Consider the following 12,756-nt stretch of genomic DNA (forward strand, 5'->3'; position numbering starts at 1 on the left):
CGGCTGCCACCGCTTTCCTGGGGGCGGGGGTGGGGGGGAGGGCATTGACCTCGCCCTGCGGGAGAGAGGGGCGTTCGCCTCCCGGAGAGGGAGGGAGGGAGGAGCTAGGGCCCGCAGAAAGTTCGCTTCCTCTGGGGGCCGGAGGAGGTGAAGTGGGAGGAGGACCGGGTTGCAGGCTAACTCGGAGCTACGTGCAAAACCTTGGGGCGGCGTTCAAGGCCCCCTCCCACACGCGCGCGGAGCCGAGCGCCCTGCTCCTCCTCCGGCTGCTGGCGTAGCCTCGCCGGGAGAAGGGAGCCGTTCCTCTGGCGCGGGGACAGCTGCAGAGCTGCAGGCAGAGGAGGAGGCCGCGACGAGACGGGCAGCACCCCGAACCCGAGCGAACCCCTTTGGCGCGGGCGGAAAAGGTGGCATAGGCGGCCAGCACAGGTTCGCCCACTCGGGACGCGCACACCCGCACGCACCCACACACCGCCAAAGGACCCTCCAGGAGTGTCTGAGGACCCTCTTAAGCCCCGGAGTCGTCCCTACCACCCTCCCCCAGCCCCGGAGACCTAGGCGGGGACCCCGGGATCGGACGTCCCCGCGCCTCCGGGCACCTGGCTCAGCAGGAGTCCCCCGGGTCGGGGCAGGGCGGGGTCGGCAGCGGCGAGCCCGAGCCCGCCCGGCGCCCAGGCCCCTCGGAGCCCTCAGAACCCACCCATGGGGTACCGGCTCCCCGCGTCCCCTCGCCCGGCCGCGCCCAGCTCGGCGCCCCCAGCCGCGCAGAGGAGGAGCCCGGCGCAGTGACCCGGGAGCCGCTGCAGGAAGCCTCGGCGGCGGCGGCGGCGGCGGCGGCTGGAGAGGCAGGCGGTTCCCCGCACCTCCAGGCGCTTCCAGGCAGCCCTCCAAGCCGTGCCAGAGGCCCGGCTGGCCATTCTCAGGTAGGAGAGAGACCCCAACAGAACTGGGGGGCTGGCTGAAGTGGGGGAAGCCAGGAAGAAAGGTTGGAGGCTTGTGGGGGGGGGGGGACTAGAGGAAGCTTTACATGATCAGGGACAGTTAAACCGATCGAGCACCTACTGTGTGCCGGAATCATAGGCAACTTTACATATCTAGAGCAAATGATTCGAGTTGAGCACCTACTATGGGTCCGGCTGAGTGCTAGGCCCTTTACTTCTCCCTGGTAGGAAAGACTTAACTAAGCTTCTACTATGTGCTAGATGTGTTGCTGGGAGCCTTCCGTTTAAGGGACCTAGAGCAATAGCCATTTAAATAGGAGGACACTGAGGCTCAGGGAGGAAGTGGCACTTAACCTTCCCCAAACACTCCCACCCCCTTCCTGAGCTGGGTGCTGCCTGTGGACCTGGATGGAGCTCCCTGGTGCCCCCCCACCCCCAGCCCTGGTGAGGACTTCCTTTGAGGAGGGAAGATTAAGCAATACCTTCCTTGTTCGGCATGTCTTGAGCTTTTTGGGGGGTTGGTGCAAGGAGCGAGTTCCCTGAGTGCTTCTTTTCCCTGGAAGTGTGTCCAGCATTCAGCTGGCCACAGGGCCTCCAAGTACCTCTGAGGGGCTCTCTCTGCCTTCTCCCTTTGCCCTGCTTCCTTGGAGGATAACAAAGGATGTTCTGGATTCCTGGCAGGTCGGAGGCCAGGCTGGGAAGGGGCAGCCGGCTCAGGAGTCCACGATTCAGGCTTGCAGTGACGAGGCGGGGTCCCCCAAGACCTCTGCTTGCATTCCAGTCCTACGCCACCTGGCTGTTCCGCCTGGCCCCTTGAATGCCTAGAGGAGGTGCCTCAAAGGAACCCACTTGTCAGGAGCTGTATTAGCCTCTAGACTTCTCGCTGAACAATCCGGGCCACGCTCCGGGTTTGTTTCTGCAGTTCCCAGGTGATAGATGACCAGCCCCACCGGCCCAAACCATTTGCTGAGCTGGTGAGAGGCAGGGCTGGTCTGCCAGAAGCTGACGGCCTGCCTGTTTTCTGCCACCCCGAGCTGCCAAGGGTGATGGGGTTGGCTTTGCAAAGCCCCCAGGACACCCCTCAGTGTGGGGATGGGAGCGAGTGGATAACGTGTCCGTCCAGAGAGGCTGGCATGTGTGCTAATGGAGGAGGCTTGAGGTGTGTGGGAGGGAGAGGGGGAGCACTGGTTCTGTGAACAAGCTTTGGGGTCCCCCCAGGGAGAAGGACACGGCCAGACTCCTGTCCTGATGTCCTTGTCCATCTGATCCCCTCCATCTTCCAGGCGGGCCCTGAAGGGAGAGGTTTGGGGGAGAAGAAGGGGGTGAACCCGCAGGTGCCTCTGCTAGGAGCCGGCCGGGCAGGGTTTAGGGGTGAGTCCTGGGCAGAATGCCTGCCCCAGCTGTCTGCAGGGAGGGAGAGGGAGTGAGTGTATAATAGGCCTCAGGGGTCATTCCTCTGCCTGACGCCAGCTGAGGCTTCCCTGAGTCAGGCACTGTTTTGAGAAAAACTGGTTTTGGCCAGGGGGTAGGTTTTTATGGAGGTAAGAGCCCAGGCTTTGGAGCCCATCAGCCTAATTGTAATCCTGGCCTGGCCGGTAATCTGTGTGAGTCAGCCAGGCCGACCCCCAGTGTGCCCATCAGTTAGTAGACTGATGCTGGTCTGCTCTTCACGGGACCGTTGTGAAGTCATTGGAACAAGGAACACGAAGTGCCCGGCATGATGGGAGCCCGCCTGGCTGTTCCCCTGGGGATTGTGGAGGGGGGGGGGGCGCTGTTCCTGACAAGTGGGGTTCCACCCCATCCCTGGTCTGGGACTTTCTGCCCCCTTCCCCCGCCGGGTGCCCTTCGAATGACCCCGGGCTGGGGTCAGCTGAGTGACCCAGAACTTGCATTTGGGTCCTTGTGCTGCCAGCGGTCCCCATTGACCACTCTCTGAGCCTCCAGGGTTGGGCTCTAAATTCTGGAAGGGCCCTTTGATCTCGGATGCCCACCTGCTTCTCACTGTGCGGCCCCGGCTGAGGGTGCAGGGAGGAGAGAAGCCAGGCCCACAGCTGCCCACAGTGCCTCCTCTGGGGCAGCAGAGGGAGGGAGGATGCGGGGGCGGGAGGTGGAGCCCACGGAATCGCTGTCACCTGGCGTCCAGGTGTCTGGGTGCCTCACACAGCCCCACGTGGCTGAGGCCATGTGAAGACTCACAGTCTCCTCTTGGAGAAGAAAGCCGTGTTTCCCTCTCTCTTTGCCTCTTTCTGATGCCTTGTGTCCTCCCTGACCCTCTGCCTCTTCTCTCTGACTTCAGGCCCATCCAGGCACTGATATGCGCACATCTGTACCAGGCTAGAGGCTGGGTAGGCGGTGATGGAGACCAACATTGTCCCTGGGGGCTGCTGGCCTCCTTCCCTGTCTGTCTAGACAGAGGTGATCACCAGCAGAGTCAAGTTCCCCGCAGAGGGGCTAGGGAGGGGGCTGTCGTGGCGTGGGGCCTCTTTTCCCCCATCTCTGAAGGTCCAGGCTGCCTTGCCAGCCCCAGAGGACACAGAGAAGGCTTCACTGCTCTTGGTCTTGCGGCCTTCCTGTCCCCACTGTGTGCCCATGGGTGTGCCTGGGGCACCGAGACCCTCCTCAGCACCGCACCTGGGCCAGCCAGGTGGGAGGAGGAAGAGGGAGAAGACCTCAGAAGGAGGTTTCGGGTGAGCTCCAGAGGCAGACCCACTTGCTTCATTCATTCATGGCTCCTTTATTGAGCACTTGCTGTGGACATGGCACCGGAATCCCGTGGGATAAATGGAAAGAGGGCCGCGGGCGTGAATTGGGGGGAGGGGGATGTGGGGATCTTTGCCTCGGAGTCACTGTCCTGGCTCCCTTATGAACTACAGAGCCCACTCGTGTAGACCTTTAAGCTTCAGGGTCCTTATTTGTGAAATGGGCAGGTAATCTCTTCCCCGTCGGCAGGTGGTGAGGAGACGCCATCGCGTGGGGCACACCGCCTGGGGTCAGATCTCTCTTTGCTGGTTACTGGCTGTGTGACCGTGAACAAGTTAACTAAACTTCTCTGTGCCTCAGTAACTTCCTCTGTAAACTGGGGTAACACCACCTACCTTCTGGGGTTCCTGAGGGATGGAACGACTTATTCCACGCTCAGCACTTAGAACGCTGCGGCCTCTGTTGACGGCGCGGTAAATGTCAGCTACCCTGATTGTCCTGTACTTAGCACAGTACTTGGCACACGGCAGGGGCTGGGCTAATGGTGATGGTCACAGCTCCAGGCTCAGGGTCAGCGGTGTGCTGAGTGGGCTTATTGTGTGTGCGATTCATTTTTCCTCTTTGCGATTCATTCATCGAGGTCCTCTTGGTAGCTTGGAATTGGCCGTGGTGGGAATGCGTATGCCGCAGAGATTGACAAACACTGCCAATAAGAGCTTTTTAAAAAGATACTTTTGAGAGCTGGTTTACTGCACAGCGGCTCTCAGTGGGGCAGGGCGAGCGGATACAGATGCCTGAATGCCCTGCACAGGACGTTTGCCAGGGGGTCTCTCCACCTCCAGTCTCTTAGCATAATGGCAGACGTAGAACATTATGAGGTTGGAGAGAGCCTTGGGGTAAGTGGGTGCGGCATTCTAGGCTACTGCGCTGGGGCAGCCAGAAGGGGGGGAGGGGGACCAGCGGTAGGTAGCATGTACAGCTCCCTGTGCACATGGAGAAAAAGGTGCCTCCTCTGGGCAGATGAACTCCACAAAGACAGCCCTCCCCTTTCCCTCACAGCTGGGTGCCTTGTGCAGTGCCCAGCCTGCACACCCGTGCGTGGCAGCGGCTGAGGGCAGAAGGGATCGCTACTCCAGCAGGCCTGTATCCACTTCTAGTTCCTAGAGAGGGGAGGGATTCCTGCTGGGGTGGGGCAGGGAGCGAAAAGCCTTCTGAGAGGAGGTGATATTTGAGCCAGGCCCTGAAACATAAAGAGAAGAGGGTGTTCTGGCAGAGGGACTAGCACGAGCTAAGAATTGGAGGCAGATCTCAGCAGAGCTCCAACAGAGCGATGGGCTCAGGGATTCTAAGGGGATTCTGGCGGGTGCTGACATAGGAAAGGAGGGTGGCGGGGCCGGGACTGGCCTCTGGGGGGCTTATTTATGTTCCATTTGGGCTTTGGAGCTGGGATCCAGTTCAGCCTCTTCCACAAGCCCAGGAAGCTCCCATAGAAAGTTCTGGGTAGCCCTTGGAGCTCTGAGGCACTTGAGCTGTTCCTGGGTCGTTTCTCTGGCCCACATCCCCTAGTCTAGATCTCTGGGTCTCCTGGCAGTAAGCAAATTCCCAGGGGCTGGGGGTGAAATCGCCGGGCCCTGGGTGGGTGGGGAGGATGTGGTCTGGACACGGCCTTTCCCCGTTTCTGGGAAGGCTGAAAGGCCACAGCCCGCCGGGCCCAAGAAATGCTCTCTAGCGCCAACTCCAGGTCGTGCCCTGGAGTCACAGCTCCTGGGAGGCCGGGAGTTGGAAAAGGACGGGAGGACCAGGGAGAGGTCAGGTTCTAGCAGGAGTTACTTAACACTTTGCCACCTCAGCGCGGGCCACAGCCCTGTGAACGGAGTCCCTTTTACAGCTGGGAAAAAGTAAGTCCCAGGGAACTTAAGCTCCTTGCCCACGAGCAATAGCGAACGGGTGGTAAAGTGAGGAATCAGGCCCCAGCGGTTCCGGGCCGGAGTCAACAAAGGGTGAATGGCCGCAAAGGCGACCGAGGGCACGCGTGAGGGGGGTGAGTGAGGAGGAAGGAGGCCTTGGAGGGCACGAACGAACGAGCGGGCAGAGCTGCTAGGCCCCTTAGAGACGCCCGAGTCTAACGCCCCCGTCTTACAGACAGAAGACGGACGCCCAGACAGGAGCCACGCAGAGGAGGCCAAGGCCGCCAGCAAGAGGCTGCAAGGCCGGGTCCAGGGCCTCCTGACACCCGCTCCCCGCTCTGTGCCACAGTCCCGAGCCATGATGAAGACCCTGTCCAGCGGGAACTGCACGCTCAGCGTGCCCGCCAAGAACTCGTACCGCATGGTGGTGCTGGGCGCCTCGCGGGTGGGCAAAAGCTCCATCGTCTCCCGCTTCCTCAACGGCCGCTTCGACGACCAGTATACGCCCACCATCGAGGACTTCCACCGGAAGGTCTACAACATCCGGGGCGACATGTACCAGCTGGACATCCTGGACACGTCCGGCAACCACCCCTTCCCTGCCATGCGCAGGCTGTCGATCCTCACAGGTGGGTGCCGGGGCGGGCGTGCGCGCTCAGCAGCGGACGGCACGCGGACAGAGCGCGTTGCCTGTCCCCCGTCTGCAGTGAAGCTCCCAGCAGAGCCCCCTCGTGAGGGTCAGAGAGGAGTTGCCGGGCAAGTGGTCGAGCTGGGGCCCAGATTCCGCGCTGTGTGGCCGGGGACCGAGTACTCGTGACCGTGGTGCCACCTTCCAGATCGGGAGCCGACACAGGCCGGCACTGGGACGGTCCCTCTCCAGGGAGCAGAGGGGCTGCTGCCTTCCTCCTGCAGGAGGTGGCCCCGCAGGGCTCCGGGGCCCGTGGTCAGTCTGCCGGGCTCGGGTCTGTTGACACCCCGGGCCTTCGCTGCCTCTCAGAGCGGTAAAGGCAGGACCGGGGCAATGGCCAGTCAGAGTGATGCTGGGGGCTCGGCAACGGTCACGGGAATGGTGGTGGCGATAGCTAACACGTACTGAGGGCTGTGTGCCTGGGCCTGTTCTTACAGCTTAGCATGGATTTATTTCATCCTCACGACTAACCTAGGAGACGGGTCTTTTGCACTTCGCAAGTGGGAAAAGTGACGCCCAGAGAGGTTAAGCTACTCCAGGCGGTAACACAGGCGGTCCGTGGCAGTCTGGTGCTTATTCTCTACCACTAAACTGTCCTGTAGTCTGCTGGCCCTGCTGGGAACACTGGGGCGGCCAGAGAGATTGTGGGGGATTAAGGGGGCAGGTGGAGAGGTGGGACCTGGCCGATGCTTGCCTTCCTGAGGCAGTTTCACGCGGTGGCCAAGAGGGCGGCCATCTGCCTGGGGCAGTTGCTTCCCGGTTTTATTCCTCTGGGCAAGCAGCTTTCTCTCTTTGCGCCTCGGTTTTCTCTCTGTAAGAGCCGCACATCAGCACCCACCCCATAGGCCACTGTGGAAATGAAGTGAGTTAATACGGCAAACGTGCTTGCTGAACAGATAGTGAGTGCTCAATAAACAACAATCGTAACCCAGCATTTACAGAGTGCCTGCTATGGGCTACGCAGTCATTTCCTTTTCTTTTTAAAACGTTTTAATGTTTATTTTTGAGAGAGAGAGAGACAGAGACAGAGCATGAATGGAGGAAGGGCAGAGAGAGAGGGAGACACAGAATCCGAAGCAGGTTCCAGGCTCTGAGCTGTCCGCAAGAGCCTGACGTGGGGCCCGAACCCAGGAACCGTGAGATCATGACCTGAGCCGAAGCCGGACGCTTAACCGACTGAGCCACTCAGATGCCCCAACTCAGCCGTTTCCTAAGCATCCTTCTCCCATGGCTGGGCAGTGATGCAGGGAAGGAATGCGCAAGTACCCCTCTAGCCATCACTAAAATAGGTCCCCACATCGAGATGCTTTTGCACCAAGAAACCCGTGCTGTGCGGACTCCTCCCCCCTACACCCTGGCCAAGCCCCGTCCTTGAGCACCCTGGGCAGATGGCTTCTTCTTGCGGGCTGTCCTTGCTGACTGTCTGACCCAGATCACATTTCACCCCCCACCCCGTGGTTTGGAGAGGCACTGTGTGGATGGAAAGAGCCCCGCGTTGACCTAGGTTCCAGTCCTGGCTCCACCACGGCTTACCTGTGTGACCCGGGGTCCGATTCTCGGTCTCCTTGGCTGTGCAACGGACATAAGCTTGCTTCCCCCCGCAGTGTGGCTGTGGGGAGTGAAGGGAGGCACTGGGGACACTTCCAACACGTGGAGCTCAGCTCTCCTTGCCTTGGGGAGGGGACTGGGTGCCTGCTGATGTCACAAAGGCTAACACCAGAGGGAGGGAGAGCCATGTGGAGCCGGACCACGTGCGTATTTCCAAAATTAATTTTGAATGACACAAATAATATGCAAACACACCCTCCTATAAACCCAAATAAGCCTAAAAAGCCCCCTTGACCTGTGTCTCCAGCTCCAGGCTCCTGTCCCCTCTCTGGAAGTGGCCCACCCCCTCAGTCTGGTGGGGACTGTTCTGGACCCCACCCCCCCTCCATGAACACACTGACCTTTACATTTGTATCCTGTCTGTAATAGGGAGTATTTTCGCCCGTCTCTTTTGAACGCGCACTTATCATTCGGAACACATCTGTCTGCTGCTTGCTTTTTTCACTCACCAGCTCGTGCCTCATTTTCCAACCTGGTGCAGAAGGAAACTCTGAAAGCCATTAATTCTGCCGCCAGCTCTCTTTCCAGCTGCCAGCCAGGCTGCCTCTGAAGCTTGGCATTGCAGTCTTGCATTTGAATATGTCAAGGCCGCCGAGTCCTCAGGGGCCCAGGATTAGCCTAATGGGACGGGGTTGGCATCCCAGGCAGAAACGGTCGCCAGGCCTGGGGCTGCCTTTTGCAAGCACCTCCTTAAACAGCCCACACCCCCCATTCCTTCCATCCCGTCACACCCATTCGCCCAGCTTTATGGACACCCACTGTGTGCGGGGCCCTGGGGGACGAGGACGCAGGTGACACTGTCTCCCTCTGCTCCAGAGCTCTTGGTGAGGGGCACACCCACTGGCCAGAGCATGGTTCCGAATGTGGCATGCGCTGTTATGGGGGGACAAATGCTATGCTCTGGGGGTCCGCAGAAAGGAGGCAGCCGTGCTTCCAGAAGGGAGAATGGCTGGATTCTCCTCTCCAGACGCTGGGCCAGTCACCGACCCCCCTGAGCCTCAGTTTCCTCGTCTGGGAAACAGGGATTTGGGCATCTCCACCCAGGTTCTTATGAGTTGAAGCCAAAGTTCAGAGAAGGTGCTTTGGGTGTGAGCTTGTGATCCCTGTAGTAAGTTTTAAAAATTGGGATGTGGGCACTGCCTGCGCTCTCCCTGGCTCCCCGGCCACCTCCAAATTGCCTGTTTCAGACCCAGGGACCCGTCTTGAGTGATGCAGCGAGTGGAAGTAGGGACCGCCTGGGTCTTGGAGGCTAGCGCTCATTGGTCCGTGATTTATTCAAGAAGCAGGGAGCATCTCCGTGTGCCAGGCACCGGCCGGGTGAGGATAGAAGCAGGTCCAAATCTTGGCCTGGCCACATTCATGCTGTGTGACCTTGGGCCCTCTCTGAGCCCCTCTCTGCTCACCGACACCAGGAAGGTAATGGAAAGCCCCTCAAGGAGGTTTTGTGAGGAGTCAGGGAGGAGCCCACGCTGGCGTGTCCTGATTGTCCTCTCCATACCTAAGACCTCTGAGGACGTGCCACACTCCATTCAGTATCCTGTGAAAAGCCCTGCCGGGAGGCTGTATTTCATCCCTGTGGGACAGATGGGGAAATGAAGGTTCAGAGAGGCCGTGGGACCCGCTCAGGGCTGCGTGGCCAGTAAGTGGCGGGGGCAGGATGTAAGCCTAGGCCTGACTGGTGCCAGTGCTCTGAGTTCCTACGATGTGTCAGGCGCGATCCAGGCCCTGGGGATGTGCACTGAACAAGTCGGGCAAGACCCCTGCTGTCATGGAAATTGTATTTATTATGATAACTCTAACACAGTCTGCACGAATTCGCAAGCCACTCACCCCATGGCCAGCTCTGCGGGGAACTGTAGGGGGAATTAACTGCGTTGTGCCACACGTTAGCCCATGTGCCCTTGGTCAAGGGCTTTAACCCTCTGGGCCTCAGCCTCCCGCTCTGGGAAATGGGGAGAGGAGTGACTCCCCCATAGACTCACTGGGAGGGCGGACTCAGCGAGGGGAGGGGTGGTGGGGGTGGTGGGGGGGGCGGCCTCACCACCTGGGGTCCCTCTCCCCGCAGGGGATGTCTTCATCTTGGTGTTCAGCCTGGATAACCGGGAGTCCTTCGACGAGGTCAAGCGCCTCCAGAAGCAGATCCTGGAGGTCAAGTCCTGCCTGAAGAACAAGACCAAGGAGGCGGGGGAGCTGCCCATGGTCATCTGCGGCAACAAGAACGACCATGGCGAGCTGTGCCGCCAGGTGCCCGCCACCGAGGCCGAGCTGTTGGTGTCGGGGGACGAGAACTGCGCCTACTTCGAGGTGTCGGCCAAGAAGAACACCAACGTGGACGAGATGTTCTACGTGCTCTTCAGCATGGCCAAGCTGCCCCACGAGATGAGCCCCGCCCTGCACCGCAAGATCTCCGTGCAGTACGGCGACGCCTTCCACCCCCGGCCCTTCTGCATGCGCCGCGTCAAGGACGTGGACGCCTACGGCATGGTCTCGCCCTTTGCCCGCCGCCCCAGCGTCAACAGTGACCTCAAGTACATCAAGGCCAAGGTCCTTCGGGAGGGCCAGGCCCGTGAGAGGGACAAATGCACCATCCAGTGAGCGGGAGGGATGCCGGGGTGGGCGCTTGGGCGGTGCCTTCGGGAGGTGCCCCTCCCCCCCCCCCCCCCCCCCCCCCCCGTGCCCGCTGCCCGCGCCCTCCGCCCCCCACGAGACCCCAGTGGCAGCCGCGTTCGAAGGCCTCCGGCTCCAGACCGGGGCACCCCAGCCTCTGACCTCTGTGTGTTCTGCCTCCTCGCCGCTTCCCTCTGATTCTGCTTTTTCGAGGTGCCCCCCCCCCTCCCCAGGCGCATTTAGCTCCTCCCCGCGGGGACAGGTCACTGCGGGGCTGGGGACAAGGGTGGGAGACATCCGGACTTGTGCCGGTCCCCAAGTCAGAGCCTTCTTGTCCTTGGGGTTGGAGGAAACGCTGACGCAGGAGGGGCCGGAATCCCTACGCGGACGGAGCCTTCTGGAACGGTCGCGGGTGGAAACGACTCCCGGGGTCTCCGCCGTGCTGCTTGAGACCCCAGACTCTCGCCCTCTCCGACTCAGCTGTTTGGGCCCCTGTCCCCAGGGTGGCCCCCAGCCGTCCCAGTCGGTCGATCGGGGACGTGAGCCAGTGGCGGCTGTGTGTGTGAAGAGGGGCGTGGCCACGTCTCCGGGCCCACGGCCGTCCGTTGGGCGGATGCGTCGTCTGCTGGTTGTGTGTTGCTGCTCTCGTGTTGTGCTGTAGAAACGGAAATCGTTGTACTGTAAAAGCTACTGACGCCTCGTTGGCCAGACCCCCGCCCAAGTTAGACCCACCGCCTCTGCTGGGGATGCTTTCCTCCCCCTTCCCAGACAGGGTTCCCCGTGGCCTGCCTGCAGCTGGACACTGCCCTCGATAATGAGCTTCACAATTTACATTTGCACGGGGCAGGGGATGGGGGGGGGACAGGCTGGGGCTGCTTCTCCTGCCCCCATTTTGCAGAGGAGGTGGCTGAGACTGGGGGGGGCGGGTAGGTGACATGTCCCAGCGCCCCCCACCACCTCCCCGTACCCCCCACGCTTCACCTCGTTCAGGGCAGGGCTCTGCCTAGAACCACGCCGTCTTCTACTGTGCTCGTTCCTCAAGCATTTATTGAGCACCTGCCGGGTGCCGGGTCCACTGTGTGCTAGGAAACAAAGAGGATGAGCAGTGCACTTTATGACCCTGAGGCCAGGCCCATCCCCAGCCTCTCGGCCTGTTCCCCTTCACCCGCATGGCCTGTACCCACCCCTGCTGCCCGTCTGTCTCGTGCATTTGGAGCTTTTGCGGTGGGGGGGGGGTGGTGCTGCAGGTGCAGCTGGGAGCCAGAGCTGAGCCCGGAGAGGTAGGTGGAAAGCTCCTCGTGGGTCTTTCCCTCTTGTGTGGCGCTGGACTGCTGCGTCCTGGGTGTGACGGGATTTGAGCCCGTAGACCGAAGGCCTGTCGTCAGCTCTTAGCAAGTACGTTTTGTGTCTTAACCTCCTTTAAAATATTGAGATTTAGGGCTACAAGGAACCTTAGCGATCACCTAGTGACTCTTTCTGAGGCCCAGAGAGGGTGAGCAACTCGCCCCAGCTCACACAGCAAGTCTGTGAGCGGCAGAAGCAGGGCTAAGTCTGGGCGTTCGGCACGCACCCCGAGGTGCCCCCTCTCCTGATGCTCCCTCTGCCCTTGAGGCCTTCAGAGAATGGCGGTGTCTTCCCCGAGCCTGTCTCTAGATCGGTCTTTGAGGGCTCCTGTAAGTTCTGTGTACATGCCCACGTTTGTCTACATGCACCCGTGTGAACACCGAGATGTACGTGTGCCCCGACTCCAGCTCTGCGTACCCGCTGCCTCCACCCTGCCACCTGCCGCTCAAGTCAGCGGCTCTGACCCTGCTTCTGTGCCCTCGCCCGGCCCCGGCCTGAGCCCTCCCAGTGGACTGGGTACCGTGGCCAGGGCAGGCGTGTGACCTGGTCCCACCCAGTGATGCCCCTGCTGCCCCACATCTCTGTGTATGCTACCAATTAAAGTGGGTTTGTTTCTAAGCTGTGTCCTTGACCATGTGTATTTTTCTGTATTTCCAAGGGGCGGTGTGTCTCTTCCTCCAACCAGAGCTGGCCTTTTCCTCCCTGGAACGCACCTGCCTGCTGCCCTTGCCCAGGCGGCAGTGCTGAGTTAGTCCTCAAGTTTACATGGGGAGGGGACACCCCAAGACAGGAGGTTGTGCACCTGTCTTGGCCCTGCCCTTCTAGGTCTTCTGGGGGGTGTATGCTGAGCTGTCGGTGTCCCTCGAGAGGGGTGCCGGGGTCAAATACACCCCCCGCCCCCATGGTTCATCAGCCCCCGGGGGCCACCGTATCTGAATTCTGTGCAACTCGTCTTGAGCAT

The 12,756-nt window shown here is 60.7% G+C and overlaps 1 protein-coding gene and 1 long non-coding RNA gene across 2 annotated transcripts; one reads left to right on the top strand and one right to left on the bottom strand.

Moving 5' to 3' along the window:
• Positions 1–522: 522 nt before the first annotated feature.
• RASD2 (RASD family member 2) lies at positions 523–12,392 on the top strand. Its single transcript, XM_042993151.1, has 4 exons — positions 523–923; positions 5,784–6,177; positions 9,910–10,435; positions 10,801–12,392. Exons 2-4 carry the CDS (start codon positions 5,907–5,909, stop codon positions 10,808–10,810), a joined length of 807 nt encoding a protein of 268 aa, XP_042849085.1. The 5' UTR covers positions 523–923; positions 5,784–5,906; the 3' UTR covers positions 10,811–12,392.
• LOC122240457 lies at positions 9,269–10,268 on the bottom strand. Its single transcript, XR_006220228.1, has 3 exons — positions 10,143–10,268; positions 9,889–10,004; positions 9,269–9,417 (listed from the first exon to the last, which is right to left on the bottom strand). It is a non-coding gene; the product is annotated as an uncharacterized LOC122240457 (long non-coding RNA).
• Positions 12,393–12,756: the final 364 nt, after the last annotated feature.

Source organism: Panthera tigris, chromosome B4 (genome assembly GCF_018350195.1).
Source record: "Panthera tigris isolate Pti1 chromosome B4, P.tigris_Pti1_mat1.1, whole genome shotgun sequence".
Classification (NCBI taxonomy): domain Eukaryota; kingdom Metazoa; phylum Chordata; class Mammalia; order Carnivora; family Felidae; genus Panthera; species Panthera tigris.

What these genes read in the sequence shown, in the direction of transcription:
- RASD2 (XM_042993151.1), top strand. Translation starts at nt 5,907, where the DNA reads ATGATGAAGACCCTGTCCAGCGGGAACTGCACGCTCAGCGTGCCCGCC. An exon ending in CAGGCTGTCGATCCTCACAG is followed by an intron (nt 6,178 to 9,909) that starts GTGGGTGCCGGG and finishes CTCTCCCCGCAG; the next exon opens with GGGATGTCTTCATCTTGGTG.